Below are 18,418 nucleotides of genomic sequence, written 5' to 3'. Positions count from 1 at the left end.
AACATATCTTTGCATCCACACATGTGGTTGCTTGCTCCATTATCAAGATACCACAGACTGCAATCATCCTTATCTTCTTCTTTGAGTGCCATTAACAGTGTTGACTCACCTTCTTCTTTCTTGTCATCAAGAAGGTTAGCTTTCTCTTCAACATTACTATGACATTCCCAAGAGTAATGTCCAATTTTATGGCAGTTGTAGCACTCAACTTTATATTTATCATACCTTGTTTCGTTGGTACTTTGATAATAGCCACGTCCTCTTCCCTTCTCTTTGTCCACGACCACGACCTCTAAATGGTTGTTGGCTTCTCCCTTCATTGTTGAAGGTGTTGCCAATGCTCCGTCCTTTTCCACGAGTGCCACGACCTCTTCCTCGTCCATTTCCTCTATAACTCTTTTCACCTCCAAAATTTTTGAAGGATGCCTGAGTTTTTAGAAGTTGATCCAGTGGCTCTTCTTGTCTCCTTTTAATCTTTTCTTCGTGGGCTTGCAAAGAACCCTCCAATTGCTCTACCGTTATTGAGTCTAAATCTTTAGACTCCTCAATTGCACACACTACAAAATCAAATTTAGGCGTTAAACAGCGAAGGATCTTTTCCACCACACGCACATCGTCTACTTCCTCCCCGTATCTTCTTAATTGATTTACTATAGCCATCACTCTTCAAAAGAAATCCGAAATGGATTCGGATTCTTTCATTTTTAAAACTTCAAAATCAGCCCTTAGAGTTTGAAGTTTTATCTTCTTTACTTTATCAACACCTTGGAGAGAATTTTGTAAAATCTCCCAAGCTTCCTTTGAGGTGGTTGCATCAGCCACCTTCTCGAACATGCCATCATCCAGACATTGGTGGATGAAAGTGAGGGCTTGTTGATCTTTCTTCCTTGTCTTTGTCAAGACATCTTTTTCATTTTGAGACAGAGTCTCCTCATTATCGGGTTTTGTAAACCCTTTGTCTACAATATCCCAAACATCTTGGGAGCCAAGAATGGCTTTCATTCGTAGACACCATTTTTCATAATTTTCTTTCGTGAGACGGGGGTACTGAAAAGACAACGGACTATTATTTGCCATGACTCTGATACCACGTTGTTGGGAAATAATGATCCCACCCAGGAATAATATCCACGTTAAGTAGCAAGAATAAGAGAGTAACGGCGACACCAAATATTTTAACGGGATAAAATATAATATTCGAGCGAAGCAATATAATATCACTATTACAACTTGGTAGTGTCAAGAGACTACTACTCCTTCAAAAGAAACAACACTCTTTATTACACAACTCACTACAATATTACTCCCACTCTCTATTTCTCACGACTATAGAAAATAGCACAACGGATTACTCTCTACTCTCTATTGCTCTCTCTGTGTTGGTGTGTTTACAATGAGCAACGAGTAGCTCCTTTTATAGGCAGAAAAGTTGCCCAAACGACCAATGAAATTGGCTTTTTATCAATTTGGTTATGCAATTGCTTTTGCAAGTTGCATTTGCAATTTGCCCATAACATAACTTGTCCCCAAGTCAGGCGCCCACAATTGCCTTCTTTTCTTCCAATCAAATTTCTTTGTTCTTTATTTTTTCTTTTCTTTTTATTTTCCTGATTTTAGTTTATATTAATTTAATTATTTATTGAACCCCACACGGTTTAGGTGGGGATTTGGCTGGTTAACCCGGTTAGGTTTATTTTGTTTAGATCCGGTCTGGTTCCGGTTCAGTTATCTTCTCAATTTTTCACCTTTTTATCCTTTTGACTTTTTATCCAGCAGTTGAAGAGGGGAAAAAACATTTATGAAACCGTTCATTCTTAGGCCCCGTTTGTCCATAGATACAAAAAAAAAATCACTTTTTTTAGGAATTTTGGAGTTGGAGTTGTGTTTGGCCATAGTTTTTAAAATTGTAGTTTTTGGTGAAATGTAGTTGTAAAAAAGTGTAAAAAGTGAATTTTTTTAAAAAATAAGTTTTTTGAGTTTTTGGTATTCCGGAATACAACTTCAAGTTGTATTCGGAATTCTTATGGCCAAACGGTGAAAAGGGAAAAAAAAAATCCGGAATAAAGTGAATAATTCTTATGGCCAAACGCCTACTTAATTTCTGCGCGAATTTACTTTTGGGGTTAACATTTTTCGACCAGTAGAAGTAAAAATGAGTTTGACAAAGTAAGAAAATCACATTTCCCTTATGTGATCGAGCTAATCTATGTTTGAAATTATATTCGTAATCAATGTTTTAAAAGGCAGTTTCAGGACTCGCTTCAGGGTGGACCACTGGCAAAACGACCTGGGGCCCACGTGTGGGGCTTAGTTTCTGTGAGGTTTATGCCCTAAGCGCCCGACTGTAAGCCGTAAACACGCCTAACGCTCAGGGCTCGCCTAACAGTTTTTACACAAATTATATGTTAAATGCTTTAATTAAAGTTGTTGACCCTCGTGATTCTTTAACAATTGAATGATACTTAATGGTTTTTCATCTATAGAAATAAAAAGATCGAGGGTAACTCAAATAACAAGTCATAGTATTGCATGTTTATTATTTGAAACTATCGTGAAGGTGAATATCACTTGATATTTTTTTTTTAAAATACATAGCCGAATTGTACATTTTCACTTGTCATTGGTCTTTTGTCATATGTATCAAAATTGTCATATTTTATTATTTCGTTATTTGAAAGTAATTTTATTTTTATTCATGAAGGAGTTACGTTTTAATTATAATACTAATAAAGTTTATTGATTATTTGCTTATAGGTAGATAAAATGAATAGTATGATAGTAATATTATTTTAGGAAATTGTGATTTTTTCATTGTTTGAAAGTTAAGATGTTAGAGTTGATTTACATTTTATAATAGCTTTTATTTCATTATATTGTTTATTGTAAAATTATGTTATATATAATTATAAGTGGTAAGTAGCGTATAATGGATTGCTTTGATTAGTCTTTTGTGACAACAAGTGTGCGCGAGCGCTCACACACATATATATAGTTTTCTTTTTCTTTTTTTTTTATGTAATTTTACCTATTTAAAAATATTTATTGTAATTATATTATTTTATGAAATATTAGAAATTAAATACCCATGGGGCTTACGCCTCGCCGAGCCATATGTAAAACGTCATGCCTTGCACCCCCGCCTTTTAAAACATTGTTTGTAACTGAAGTAAAAATAAACTATTTTGTTAGTTAACAAACTCTATTAGTTGTTGTGTTTGGAGCTCAAATCATAATTATAGAACTAATTTTGTAAAATTTGGGTGAACTGTAATATTTTAAAGGTAACTCATCATTGTTGAACAAATTTGAAGAGAGATAATACTCAAAATACCCCCAACGTTTGACCAAAATTCCAACTACACACCTAACATTTGCGGGGGTCCTATTACCCCCCTGAACAAATTTTTTCAGTATCAAAATGCCCCTTTTTTGCTGATGTGGCAGTCCAATCTGCCAACCCCCAAATATTAAATGCCGGTTGTCCACACGCGCCTGGCCCACGTGCCACGTGTTTAATTTTGCCCCATTTTTTTATTAATTTCCCCCCTTCCTCCATCCATCTACTCTTCTTCTTCAAAAAAAAAAAAAAAAATCTCTCAATTTTCCATACTCCATTTTTATTAAGGATGCGAAAACCCATACCCAATTCTCCTTCATCTTCATCAACATTATCATCATCATCATCATCATCTTCATTAGGAGTTGAAAAAAAAAATCACACCAACTTGCTCAAATCTAATCCAAACAAACCCAAATGTGAAAGGAAGCTTCCTAACACCAAATAGAACAAAGTTCATCCATTAATTTGATTAAACAATCAAGAATTTAGAAAAACCCATTTGGTGTTCTTCATAGCTTTCTCCAAATTCTTAGCAATGGAGTTTAATTTTCTCCCCAAATCAACTCAAAGAATTAGTGCTTAAACAACTCAACCAAGCAACAAGTAGCAACTCCAAACAAGCAACTTCCAATCGATTTTCTTTAACAAGATTAGATTTTTCATCCTTATTTTTTTCCGCATTTTTCCTTTTTCTTTCTTGATTTTTCATTTTTTTCTTGATTTTCGTTTATGGTGGAAAGTTGTTCTTTAACAAGTTGTTCGGAATCATATGTGGATTTTCTTCAATTGAGATTTTCGTTTATAATGGATATTATTTTGACAACAAAAAATGGGGATGGATATTAAATAGGGTGAAGATGAAGATGAAGTAGCCTAAAAATGGAGGGAGTTCAAATTTTATCTACTTGGCATCATATGTGGCGGCTTAGTTGGCGTCCAAAATGGTCGGATGCGATTTTTAAAGGCCGTCACGCGCCACTGGGCGGTGTATTCACGCTCTCTGCCACATCAGCAAAAAAGGGCCATTTTGCTACTGAAAAAATTTATCCAGGGGGGTAATAGGACCCCCGCAAAGGTATGGTGTGTAGTTGGGATTTTGGTCAAGCGTTGGGGGGTATTTTGAGTATTATCCCAATTTGAAGAAGTGAGTTTGACTTTTGAGACTTATTTTGTGAAAAATTCGTAGTGGGTACGGCTTAAACTTGTTGAAAATAGCCTAAAAAGGTTGTACACAAAATTCGAAGTCAATTCGTGGAAATTTGAATAGCCCCTTATACTTTTACTAGTAGTGGATGCCCATGCTATGCACCAGTGTTTTCAGAGGCGTTTTCGGGGCGAGCCTCTAGGCGGGACGTATCGAAAATGCTCTGGAACGTAAATGAAAGGCGTATATCAATAGGGCGTACGCCCTAGAATTTGAGGCATAAGTCCCGGGTGCAAAAGCATAAGCCCCGGGCGTAAAAGCGTACGCCCCGGGCGTTAAATTTGATTTTTGTTGTTTTAAAAGCATTTTTGCTATCAATTATGATTTTTATTATTGGTGTAATGATATTTATATTTTATATTATCATGTTTTCATGTTGTACTGATTTTTCCTAAAATATATAAATAGTAAATCAACTCGCATAGAAAATAACACTGCCATAAATAGTTTTTTTAAATGATTATGGCTGAAATTGATATGATAGAGATTTCATGGCACTATGTTCCTGAAGCAACATTATCCATTTGTTGTCATTGCTCTTACACTTTTTGCCCTTCTCCTTCTTTGGATATACAAATAAAAGTTAGTGCAAATATTAGTTGAGGTCGGGAAGGACTAATAGATCTGGAGATTGATGGTGAAGTGAATGAAGATTTCATTTTAAAGATTATCTAGGCAATTATCATTTTTTGTGTTGTTACCTTTCTCAAATAATATTTATAATAATTCTTTTTATATTATTTGTAATTTCCTTGAATTTATTTTTTATTTTTTTGCATATTTTTAATGAAAATTTTACTTTTGCTTATTTTTAGTAATAAAATTATAAAATTAAAGATACATGAGACATACGCCCGTAGATCCATGGGACTTACGCCCTGTGTGTCGGGGCTTAAGCCTTGCCTCGTACTGCGTAAAACGCCTCGCTTCGCGCCCCCACCTCTTAAACACTGCTATGCACGGGCCCAACATGCTAGTAGTTATAAGAAACTAATTACAATAATGCGTTTGGAAGAGGTTTTTTACTACATTGAAATTTATGCAACTGATTGAATGAGCATATAGTACACGCTGAGATAGAATCAAGTTCACATTTGTAACTCATTTATACTATATCATATAACAAAGAAATCCACGATCTTTCAAAATTCCTTGAGAACAGTATGTTTAACACAAGGAAGTACCAAAAGCTGCTGACACCTGCAATGCCAATTACAGTTTGTTTAACATCAGAAAACAAAATACTTGCATAAAAAAGTACATATTGAAAATCATCGTGTAATAAGAATAATTTTAATCGAAGAGAAATATAAATTTGACAAGATTAATTTAAATACGTACAAATATGTGTGCATATTCTTAGTAAGAGTGTCCACAGCTATGTGCAAATATGACAGACAATTAAGCTACAAATTCACTTTCAAGAGTCTCTTGAGGTTTAGGGGGACCATTTGAGCTCAATCCCAGCTGAGATGAGTTCATCACTGATTGTGGGAAATTAGCAGCTTTGAATTTCTGAACTTCAGTAGGAATTGATTGGACAGTTCTTTGCCTACTTTTACTGATTTTGGAAAGTTGGAGTCTTTGGACGTGTCTTGATAATAATGAGAATGGAAAAATTGATTTGCAATTGGATTGATCGAATTCATTCTATATTTTGAAACCTCAACAACAATTAGATGTCTTGTTAAGTTCCTACCAGTTTTGAAAAACTTAATCTTGTGGAAGAGCTTCAACTTTCTTCAATTGGTTTCAAGATAAACTTTCCAATCAAATGGTGAACTTAAATTTGGCTGATCTTTCAAAATCATGATGCAGGAACTTTTTAGACCATTCTCCTAAACTCAACTTCCAAGCTCATAAATAAAACTTATGATATCTCCCCTAAAAGAAAAGCAGTGAAGCAATCTCTAGAACTCATGCAATCAAAATCTAAAAGCAAACTCCGAAACCATGAAAGAAATTAAGCACGATAATTTTACTATATAACTTGAAGATTATAAGACCTAGATATAGCACCATTGCAAATCTATAATTGTAATAAATCAACTAAGAGCTCTTTAACAGGGGAAACCATAAATTCATCTATGAATTTTCCAATACAACCAACCCCAAGAAAGAAACTAATGAAGTAATAGACATATTTTATCTTCCGATTTTTTCTTTCTAGCTGGAAAAAGTCATCCTAAAAAATTTAAAAATTTAATATGATAGCTAACCCCTTAAAAAGGAATGAAAGTGAAAGAAAGCAAAAGAAGAAAAATAACACAATAATGATTACTATGAATGTACATCCAACACCCTTTGCGAAGTTGATAATTTTCTCAAAACAAATCAACTTCAAAAAGGAAAGAGAAAATTGAAAAACTACACATGTTTTACACTTTTTTTGTTCTAGCTGAAATGAGTTAATAAAGTATCATTCTGAAATCCTAGATGAACAAAATCAAAAGCGTCAGTAGAAATATAACTAATAAGAGATGGTATTTTAAAAAATTCTACAAACAATTGTTATATAGACAAAGGGCACGAATATGGAAAAGAATAACTATACATGTTGTTCATATCGAGCAAGCTTACACCTTCAGGTCTCCAATGACTGAATTGCTCTGTCATTATTGTTGATTTTGGTTTCCTGATGAAAACATTTTTCATCTCTCGAATTTACCAACAGGAAAACAATACTACAAAAATAACGAATTTATGTAGAATTTCATTAGAAATATATGATTCTATTTTAGGGATGGGCTTTTGTGTCTCTCTGTGCAAATCGCAATGAACCAACCTTGGGGCATGAACTCAAAGTAGAAAATTCTTTATCAAATTGAATAATGAATAACATAAATGTTAGTGGAGAAAGTAAGGAAAATTGAAATGTTAATAAGCCATGTTACGGTCCACTTCTACGCTCGCGCATAAAAGCTTCTCATAACTTTAGCTCTTTGTTGTGAACAAACAGAGTCGCCACCTAATTTATTGAATTGGAATTAAGAAACCAATTTTAAAGGTTAATTTTATTTGAAAACCTTTAGAACAAAAATCCGGAAATCAAAAAGGCTTACGCATCCTCTTTGAAAGGTTTTAAGATTCTCAGATTAAGGATCCGCCACGTGCATTTACCTACGGATCTAACATTTTATGGTTAAAATTTGTATAACTTGTTTAGTAAAATGTGTTTAAAATTCATATGTATAAAGTTTGAAAGAAAGCTTATTTATGGCAATTTAGGAAGAGCATATCTCATTTGGAAAATGTGTTTAAAGTTCATTTATTTAATGAAAATGTCATCAAAGAGAATAGAAGTATTGTGACGTTTGAAAATCCTCCACACATTAGATTCATTTTTTAAGACTTTGAAAAGCTCTACTGCAAAAAATGTACTATCTCTGGAAAAAAAATCCTTCATTTTTTACCAACAAAAACGTGACATAAGAAAAAGGCATTTGGGACTAAAACATTTTTTAGACAGCCCGCACATGCTTATGTTTTTATTGTAATCATTTGCTCAATTTTCCTTCGGGCTTTGAGCCCCACTTTCTGAAACTGTAGCAAGATTTTGGAAAAAAAACGTGTCTGCTAACATTTAAAATTGTCTAATCCATTTTTTGTTTTGGACATTCCACTTTAAACATTTCCAGAAAAAATCATTTTATTTAATATTGAACACTAACAGATGGCAAAGATTTGTCATGAGAATTAGCACTCGATTTTAGTAATTAAGATTCACATTCTACCTGGGATTCATCTGAGTTTAGAAAGTAAAACAAAGTAAAGAGTTAGTCATTTAATACAACACAGACACATAAAGAGAAGAAATAAAGTTAAGACATAGTTAACTAATTGGGCTCGGCTCAGTTTTGCTTCCTTGAAGTTGGCCAGATAGGAGGTTGACACTGAATTATCCTCGAACAATAGGTTAGGCTTCAGCCCAACATCTAACGCCGAAGGGAATTAGAGTCCAGTAGAATGCATCAAAAAAAAAGGAAAAGGATGAGTAAATGAGCCAAGAGTTAGTAACGAACTTAAACATGAATTCAAACAACATGATTTCGCATCTAAATGTCACCTTATAGCTATAATTAATAAAAACTCCAAATTGAAGGATGCAAGATAAACCAACAGGGGACTTAGACTTGCCATCCTCAACATAATATGAATTACCAAATCTAAAGCATAGCAGACCCATTAAGAACATGATTGCAACAACCTAAGCCTAAGGCCACAAGACCAAACAATTAAACTGAAAATGATACTTAGCTAAAGGTTCAAAATCAAGAAGATAAGAAACTTCATTTTTAAATTCTGTCAATGTTATAGGCTCGAATCTGGAGCACAAACCATCTTTCCTTTCTAAATCAAGTTAACAAAATAACACCACAGCTGAACTCAAACAGAACCAAAGCATGAGAAAAACTCCATACATCTCAGAAACTCAGTTAGGTAGCAACAACAAGGCTAAAACAAGTAAGGTTGGAAATTGTTAAACACTTGAATTCCAGGAAATGGAGTAAGGAAAATTAACATGAGTTCAACTAAAACTGCTTTTAAAACTATAAATAGACATCTCAACACCATGTTGAAGCATACTAATCTTAAAGTAAATGAAGGGGATACTTAAAACAGTGTACAAATATGAAAAAAAAAAAAAGAAAAAAGTTAAAGCATAGTGTCCAAAGCAATCACATGCTAGTTCTTTATAGGCAGAAATGCTTCGGACCCCCCCCCCCCCCCGAACTTGCACATCTTTATTCAGTGCACACTTAAACTATGGGTAGGATTAATTACCCCCCTGAACTTGCATTTTAACGTGCCTTGTACACCTTAAGTGTCCAAGGCCCGCAAAAATTGACTTCAGTCCCTGTTAGGCGCGTGAGGGTGTAATTTCAACGCCACATCAGCCACCCCAACGGTAAAATAACGTTAAAATCATATTTTCCTTTCAATTTTTGACATACCCTCTCTCTCTTTCTTTCTTATTTATTCACCATTAACCCTTCTCCATTAATTTGAAATTCCTCCATTTAAATTCATCTCTTTGCCATTAATTTCTGTCCTTTAGCATCAATTTCTTTCATTCCCATCAATTTCTTTCCTTCTCATTTATTTTTGAATCCATGAATTATAATAGGAGGCTTGTTTGTGCATGTGGGTGTCCTCCAATAGTGCGAATTTCATGGTTGGATGACAACCCAGGTCGTAGATTTCTCGGATGTAGGGTATGTAATATCCATAAATTTCTTTTTTTGGGTAATTTTTAGTATTAGGTAATTTTCTCAAGTTTGATTATGTTGCCTTTCTTTTATGCAATGCAGTCTCTATTTCGAATTCCATGTAGGTTCTTTGATTGGTATGACCCGGAATTTCCAACTCAAGCAAATATTGTCATTTTCGGTCTGTTGAAGAAGACGAACAAGTAACAACAACAGTTGAAGTGGAGAAGGACATTAAAATTAGTTTTGTGCTTTAGTTTGATGTTTAATGTGATAAATGTATTTGATCCTAATCTGTCGCTGATTTAAGGCTATGTTTGTGTTATTTTTGTTATTGTTAGATGACGGAAGGTGTACATTTTGGCGGATATGTGTATGTTTTTAGCTGTTTAAGTGTACTTTTTTGCTGATTAAAGCAATATATGTGCTGTTTCTAATATGCCTTGTATCAGTTGGTTTTTGCTGATTTAAGTGTATCTTTTGTTGATTACAACTAATATATGTAGGCTGCCATAGATGTAAGTAAACATACACATTACACAAAGAGGTAAACATGAAACATACACAATTCACACTAATGATACCACATAAGAGATGCATTTGATAACACCACCAAAATGCTTCATCGTTTCAAAAACATAACTGCACCAAAGTGCTCAATTGTTTCAACAAAAAACAGCCACATATCCACTTAAAACAACAAAAGGCAATAATACACATTAGCTTAAGTTTGGTTGAACAACCACCAAAAACACCTGAATACCAATAGTCAGTCTAACATTCACCATCAACACATGCACTAAGTTTTCTTTGAGGGAGACTTTGCCTTAGCAGCTTTTGTCTTTGCAGTCTTCGAGGGAGTTTTTCCCTTGGCAGCTTTTGCGGGTGACTTTGCCTTGGCTTCTGCCCTCGTTTGAATCCCAATAGCTTTTTACCTGGTTTGGATGCGATGCACAACACTTTGGACTTGAAGTTCCCTTTGAGTTACAACTTGTTTGCCTTTCCACTTCAATCCTTTGGTGGGTTGATAACCAATATCACCAGTAACATGTGCTGGAACTCACACCAAAAGATTCACCCTCTATCCTAGCCAATCCTTTTCTCGAAACATAAAGAAATTTGATTATTTGTTGGACTAACTTTTGAAAATACAAGATTAAAAATGTAAGAGGACACTTACATTAATTGAAGTATATCCAGTTTCAGCAACAAATACACCTTGTCCCACAACCCTCGGTCTCTTGTAACCACTTCTTGCACCTGCTCCTCTACTGCTAGGACTTGTTCCTCTACCTCTAGTACTTGTTCCTCCACCTTTACTGCTAGTAGTTGCTCTTTCATATTGACCTCTACTACTTTTAGTTCCATTAGAGGACTGTTGTGAGGGTTCAGCACACTAGAACAAATATGATAGTTGTGTAAGCAATTTAAGTAATGTAAGCAATTCAAATTCAGGTTTTAAGCAATGTAAGCAATTCAAATATAATAGTTGTGTAAGAAATTTAACCAATGTAAGCAAGTATACCTCTAGTGTGGGTCTTGATTTGGTCTTAGGCATAGGATTTTTTGGACAACCCCTTTTGTTATGATTGGCTGCTCTGCAGATTGAACATGTCATTGTTATCCCATACTTAGGCAACTTACCAGCTTTTCTCACTTCTCCAATCTCTTTTTTTCTGTTCTTAGGAGGTCTACCAGGCATCTTTCTCACTTCAGGTGGCTCCACAATTGGATTTGTACTCCCTGGCCACATTTTCATGTTAGGAACTGGTTGAATAAAGCTAGAATAAGCTTTCAAATATGTATCTTTTCTGTACCAGCTTGAAATTTCTTGTGATACATCCATATTCAAATGGTTCATTGATGCAATAGCATGGGCACATGAGATGCCCTTCAATTCCCATGATCTGCAGCTACACTTCTTTTGTCCCAAATTCACAGTATGCCTGTATAACCCTTCTAACACTTCAAATCCTTCATCACCATTCCAATCAATGTTGCATTACATTGATCTCTCTACATTCAAATTGAACACCATCATTTCCATTTGAGATATATCATCTGTCCAGGTTTCAGCAAATGTTCTTGACTTAGAAATTCTGTTCATCACCTTAATTCTGATTTCTTCCAACATTGAAATAATAGTTTTATGTATTGGTCCCAAGATCTATGCATTGAAACTTTCTGCCATGTTATTATCCACACTGTCACATTTGGAGAAAGTTTGGAAATATGCTTTGCACCATTTCTCTTTGTTGTACTTGATGAGGTCCTCTACAATACCTTTACCCAACCTGGCTAGACTATCAAGCTTGTGCTTAAAATTTGACTCAAATGTTGCTCTAGCACAACCCCAGAATCTCTTCCTTCTCTCTATGCCTCTCCAGCTTTGTGACCAATTTGATAAGATGTGCCTAGCACACATCCCGTGCTCACATTCAGGAAAAATTTCTTCAGAAGCAGCTATTAGTCCCTGCAGTTTCAAAACAAGATAATGAAACTAGTTAGTGTTAGTCCAAATAAATTATAAGACAGAAATATAAGGCTGAAGTTTTGAGTTTACCTTTTGTATATCACTGATGATAGTAAATTGAGAACCAGCTCCTAAGTTCAGATCTCCTCTCAAAATCATCATGAACTATCTCCATGTATCCTTGCTTTCAGTACCAACTACTGCCCATGAAATTAGAAACATTTGATTGTTTCCATCTTTACCAACAGTTGACCTTTACAAATTCCCTTAAAAAATGTCTCATCCAGCCCTATACACTTCCTGCACCCTTGCTGTAAACGCCTTTTCATAGCAGCAGAGCATATGTAGAAAGATAGGAACCGTTTCATCCCATTCTCTCTATCAGTCAACCTAACAAGACAAGTCTTTGCCATTTGTTTTGCAAGAACACATCCGTAGTCTAGAATTTCGTTAAATTCAACAACATGGTCCCCCATAACCTCTTTCAACACCATTTTTCTTGTCTTTAAACACACTGCCTTGCCTACATAAACACCCAATTCTTTCCTTACCCAATCTTGAATTTCCCAACCTTTAATCCTAGGCTGTGAGATAATCCTATCTTTCAAATACTTAGATAAAATTTTGAATTACATAGGAATTTAGTGTTCATCCTTGTGCAATTGTGCCTTGGGTTGTAGGTCTTAATAGTGAAGTTCTTACTTCTGCTTTCCTTGCTAGCATACAACAACCATGGACATCCACTTTTACACCTCACCCTTACTCTATGAGATTCATTCACATACTTATCTAACTCTACCCCATTTTTTATAGCATATTTTGTTATTGCCTCTCTAAGCTCTTTAACACTCTCAAATACCAAGCCACACTGCCATATAACAACCTCACAAGTTGGGTCATATATCACTCTATTACTCTTTCTTCTACCCCTTAATTACCCTCCTTCAAGTTCATCATCAGAAACAGGGAGCAACTCATCATCAGATTGGAAAGTATCACAGTCAGAACTATCATAATATGGCTCATCTCCTGTCAGTTTACCATTAAAGTTTTTCTTGCCTTTACCAATATCATCATACCCTTCATCTACTCCAACTTCACCTAGAAAACCTTTTGGTTTTTCCTTATTCTTTTTCCTCCTATTATCTCTGTTACACTTCCTCAAATCTTCCTTCACAATTCTCAACTCCTCATGCACATCACTGCCATAAACAAAAGAATCATCAGACTCATCATTATCATTTTCTACCTCCTCTTCTGCATTTTCTTAGACAATTGGCGCAAAGATCTTCTTGACCGCCGGCTTCATTTCGGACATTGGTGCTTATCTTCGACGGATTGGTGTAGATCAACTTCTTCTTAATCAAGCATTCATTCCCAATCTAATGAACTATATCCATCTTCAACCCCTTCAGTCTCAACCCTATCACTACTGGGAATAGTAGAAGAAATAGAATGACCTAACCCTAGATCTAAATTGTTTCTTTGGGAACTTGTTAAAGAACTCCCCATTGTGGAACAAAAAGGGAATCGATTCCACTGCCGCTAACTAAGTGTGTATTAAAGTCTCACCAACTTGACGAAAGTGTTACACTGTAACTCACTACTCGCCCACCAGGGACCCCGATCGTCAAAAACTGAGTCATCACACACATATGTGTCTATTGTGTCCCTATCCAGGAAGAATACTGCAATGTCATAAATGTCCCTATCTGTTTTTAATTCAACCAGATCACCCCCTTTAGATAGAACTGCATAAGTCCTCCCTAACTTACCAATCCCAAAAGACTTACAATAATCTGATATTTCAGGAAGAGACGTGTGATCTTCATCAACATTAAACACATGTTCAGTTTTACCCCCAACATAGATTGGACCTACCTCACTCACTAACATACCCCCAAGTTTGAACCTTAAGTTAAGATACTTAGAAGCCATATGCCAACCTATAACAATAACAATAATCAATAATCACAAAACTAAGGTTCACCTTAAGCAAAACACATTTTATGTAAAACCCCAACGTTCAACAATACAGAATATATTATAAGTAAGAAAGGAAATAGAGAGTTTTACATAAAAGCCCCAACATTTAGACACAACAGGACAATTATACAAAAGCATTTAAAGTAAAACCCCAACATTTAAAAATAAAGAACATATTATGATAAGTAAAAAGGGAAATAAAGGGTTATACAGAAAAACCCTAATTTTTAGACACAACAAGACAATTATACAAGAGAACTTAAAGAAAAACCCCAACAGTTACCACTAGAGAACATAATATAGTAATTAAGAAAACAAAAAAAAGGTTTTACAGAAAAGCTCTAATTTTTTCAAGTAATTACGAGAAACCCTAGCAGCCATGCATGCAAGAAATGGAAAATTTCAACACAATACAGTCAGTAGATAAGAGCACAAGCTGATTATATTCATAATGGTACACAAATCAAAACCCTAATCGGAACCCTTGACGGAACCCTAGACGGAATAATAAATGAAAACGCTATACCAAAATACAATCTTAAACACGATGAAAACAGACAACAAACACATTTTAATAGTGGATAATCATTTATCTCGTAAGAATTTCAGACAAAACGTTCAAAATCGAATCAACGATCGACCAACAACTACACCTAAAAGCTGCAACTGACTGGAATCACTTAGAACAGACCAGAATCACTTAGAGCAAACAAGTTTCACTTAGAACTATGATTGTATGAATGTTTAGGAGTGATTTTTGACAGAGCGCATTTGATTGAAGAAGACGATCGGTTTAGTTTTTGATTTGAGTTTAAAAAAAATAGGCAGAAGTGATTTTGGGTTTATATCTGAAGGTAAATCGGGTAAATATGGTCGGGTTATATTTATCTACGTGGACATCCACATAAGCATTATTTACACCGTGTACTGGGCGTGTAAACACGATAGTGGGCCTTGGACACTTAAGGTGTACAAGGCAAGTTAAAATGCAAGTTCAGGGGGGTAATTAATCCTACCCATAGTTTAAGTGTGCACTGAATAAAAACGTGCAAGTTCAGGGGGTTCCCAAGCATTTCTGCAGTTCTTTATATCTAACAACCAAAACTCTAATTGATCTAATAATGAATGAGACATACTACTTAAAAAAAACAAGCAGGTTTCAAATATAAAGACATAAGCAGCAAACTTCTTATGAAGCTCATGGAATCATTTAACACATTTGAATTTTAACACCTCTAGCAAACAAGATCTTGCACAGAAACAGCGAACTGATGCCTTTTAGAAACATGATGATGGAGTATTTTCCTAAAGAAGTGCATTTTGGCATACATTTTTTATTTAATCCCAAGACTTGAACGAAAGGGTATTGGAGATCCAAAAGCCATAGCGCACATTTTTGTACAAGAAACAGTCATCAATCATTAACTAAGAGCTAAGTTTTGAATCAACACAACTACTCATGTGATTAAGGTAAAACAGGGGAGTTTAGATTTCATTTCAAACCCGAATATTAAAGAAAACTAAAGAGAGATCTTAACTTCATTACCTCTATTTAACGACAGATCTTCAGCTTATACAAACTTGCCTAAGTTTAAAGGGAATGCAAATGAAAACACAACAGCTCTATTTACTAGTCTCTTTACTAGTTCAGATTTCTATATTTATTTGGTTTTAATGGCGTGATTCATACAAAATGTAATTTTGTTTCATGATAGTCGATATAACACTTTCCAGGGGCATTCCAAAAATAGTGGTAGAAGCTACAACAATTCCCTTTAAAAATAAAACAGATTTGAGCCACGATTTTAGCATAAAAGGGACATCCAACATTCATGTTTAACCCCAACTTAGGTTCAAAACAGAAACTAAAAGAGGAAAACGGTAGAGGAGTTCTTCAAAAGAAAACATTATATGATGAAAAACATTTTTCAACTTTCAAATCCGAAACTATGTGTTTTAAATCAAACAAAGGCAGTGACTCATCCAAATAACCAAACCAAAGATCAATAGTGCATATAGAGAGAAAGTGAATCAATTCATGCTTATTTACTAGACTAGAACTTAGGACAGAGTTGAAAGGAAACTATACTAATAAACTCATATAACAGCCAGGAGTGAAACACAGAACTGGAAATATAAAGGGATCGATAAATTCACAAAAAAAGAAAACAACTGAAGTAGAGCAAAGACATCCATGAAATTAAACTAACCAGTTCATACTGACTTATAAAAGCTAAAACAGAACTAGCAAATAATAAACACGCCAAGGCAAACAGAATTGAAATTGAACTAGTTCATTCCCTTGAACCCAATTGAAACAGAAATATGAAATATTCAGAGAAAAGGAAAGATTAAAAAGAAAATTATACTAAACATGGATTACAAAAAAAAAAAAAAAAGCTAGTAACCTAACATACAATATTAAAGCAAAATTAAATTTAACTAATTACATAATTCAACGTCGAACTGAAACAAAACGAAAAGAAGAGGAGGGAAGATTACCTGTTGCGGAGCAGCGACTCAGGCGACGAGAGTCGAAGATCGATTTCACCACTGAACTTAGATAACAAAGATAAAAATTTGAACTATTCCGAAAATTCAAGGAATACTCAATTTTTAGTTGAGAAAATCGAAAATTCAAAGATTTGGGGGGTATTCCACCGTGGTCTGGAAAATGAGGAAATGGGTTCTATTTATAGAACCCCCAATTCTAGGGTTTCAAAATAATCAAACGGTGTGGGACATTTTATTTTCGGATTCCAAATTGGTTATTTGGAATCCGGATTCGAATTTTGAATTTCCAAATCGTGACAAAGACCATCAATGATCTTTGTACCCGAAACTAAAAAAAGAAAAGAAAAAGAGAAAGGGAACGTGAAATTACCGTTGCTTTTGGAGAAGAAGACAACTTTCATCAAAGGTTTTACCCCAAATGGGCGAACATGGTCTGGAAACGCGATGACGCGTTGAAGTTTTGCCAAAAATGGATGAGAGACAGCTGGTTTGTGGAGGCGGCGTATCAGATTTAGAGATTAGGGTTATTTTTGGTTTTGTGTTTTTGGACGAAAATGACTAAGAAAATAAGGCTTGGGGTGTTTACAGGAAAATGGGCTTGGTCTGGATTAAATGTTGGGCTAGTTGGAGGAGAATTTATGTTTTGGGCTGGAACCAAAATAAAGGATTGGTTTAGCAATTTAAAAGAAGACCGGAAATTGAATTTTAAAGAAAACTCTTGTATTTAAATTTCAGCCAGCTCTCCAAAAGAATAGAAAAATTAACACATACACAAATTTGATTCTATTTTCAAAGATGCATGTGCAATTCAGATACAATTGTTGATATTCACACCTAAAAATCCAAAAGAGAATGAAAATAGCTATTCTATTTCCAAGAATTGGACACATTAAAGAAAAGAGAGTGGAAAAAGAAGAAGAAAAACTTACTGTAGCTCTGCAATTTAAGACGATGGCCAGAATTAGGGAGCAATAACGAAGGCAGAAGTAGATAAGTAGAAGCGAGAGAGAATAGATCTCTTGATAGAATCGATTCTAGAATTTATGCGAAGAATGAAGAAGATCTTATGTAGTACAAAGCAGAGTACTTCAATTTCAAATTTGCCCCAAATAAACATGAAAATTATAATGTTTGCCCCTGTTCGTCCTCCCCAACTGTCATTTCTATATATTAGTAATAGTATCTGAGTTGATATAATAGATTAGATATTGCATAGTAAGGTATCAGAGCTTAAATATACTGTAATATTGGCTATATAGGTGTAAATTGGAGAGAAATAGTTTTGTAGGCCACTTACAAAATGATTTTTTTTTTTTTTTTTACAAGGGATCTTCATTTTTACACATATGAAAATCCCATTTTTCTCTATTCAAAATATTAAAAGAACAAAAGATCTCATTTCATCCCTAAATTAAAAAAATATAGCTACACAAATACAATACGTATTTTGTGTTAGACTATATATCTTTGAAAAAAAAATCATTTTATTAGTAAAGTAAAGGTTGTTGTTTGCCCATTTTCCCCCAAATTACACTCGCACTATGCAAATCAAGAGTCAAATAGTCTGCTAATTACAAATCCACCATAAATTAAATATAATTTTTTTGGCTTAATACATATTCAACCCTTTTAAACTTGTCCGGATATCCTATTACACTCTCGACATAAGCCTTGTTTTAATTGTACACCTC

The 18,418-nt window shown here is 34.6% G+C and overlaps 1 protein-coding gene and 2 long non-coding RNA genes across 3 annotated transcripts; 1 reads left to right on the top strand and 2 right to left on the bottom strand.

Moving 5' to 3' along the window:
• Window positions 1-5,569: 5,569 nt before the first annotated feature.
• LOC132066664 (uncharacterized) lies at window positions 5,570-17,835 on the bottom strand. Its single transcript, XR_009416903.1, has 3 exons — window positions 17,657-17,835; window positions 16,716-17,561; window positions 5,570-5,744 (listed from the first exon to the last, which is right to left on the bottom strand). It is a non-coding gene; the product is annotated as an uncharacterized LOC132066664 (long non-coding RNA).
• On the top strand, window positions 9,347-10,193 carry LOC132066663 (uncharacterized). The gene is made up of 2 exons (XR_009416902.1): window positions 9,347-9,737; window positions 9,857-10,193. It is a non-coding gene; the product is annotated as an uncharacterized LOC132066663 (long non-coding RNA).
• On the bottom strand, window positions 10,895-12,625 carry LOC132066662 (uncharacterized). Its single transcript, XM_059459916.1, has 3 exons — window positions 12,318-12,625; window positions 11,280-12,227; window positions 10,895-11,150 (listed from the first exon to the last, which is right to left on the bottom strand). The coding sequence occupies exons 2-3, from the start codon at window positions 11,613-11,615 to the stop codon at window positions 10,911-10,913; spliced, it is 576 nt and encodes a 191-aa protein (XP_059315899.1). The 5' UTR covers window positions 11,616-12,227; window positions 12,318-12,625; the 3' UTR covers window positions 10,895-10,910.
• Window positions 17,836-18,418: the final 583 nt, after the last annotated feature.

Source organism: Lycium ferocissimum, chromosome 8 (assembly GCF_029784015.1).
Source record: "Lycium ferocissimum isolate CSIRO_LF1 chromosome 8, AGI_CSIRO_Lferr_CH_V1, whole genome shotgun sequence".
Taxonomy (NCBI): domain Eukaryota; kingdom Viridiplantae; phylum Streptophyta; class Magnoliopsida; order Solanales; family Solanaceae; genus Lycium; species Lycium ferocissimum.
Note: the sequence above shows the minus strand (reverse complement) of the source record. Positions and strands in the feature narration are given on the sequence as shown.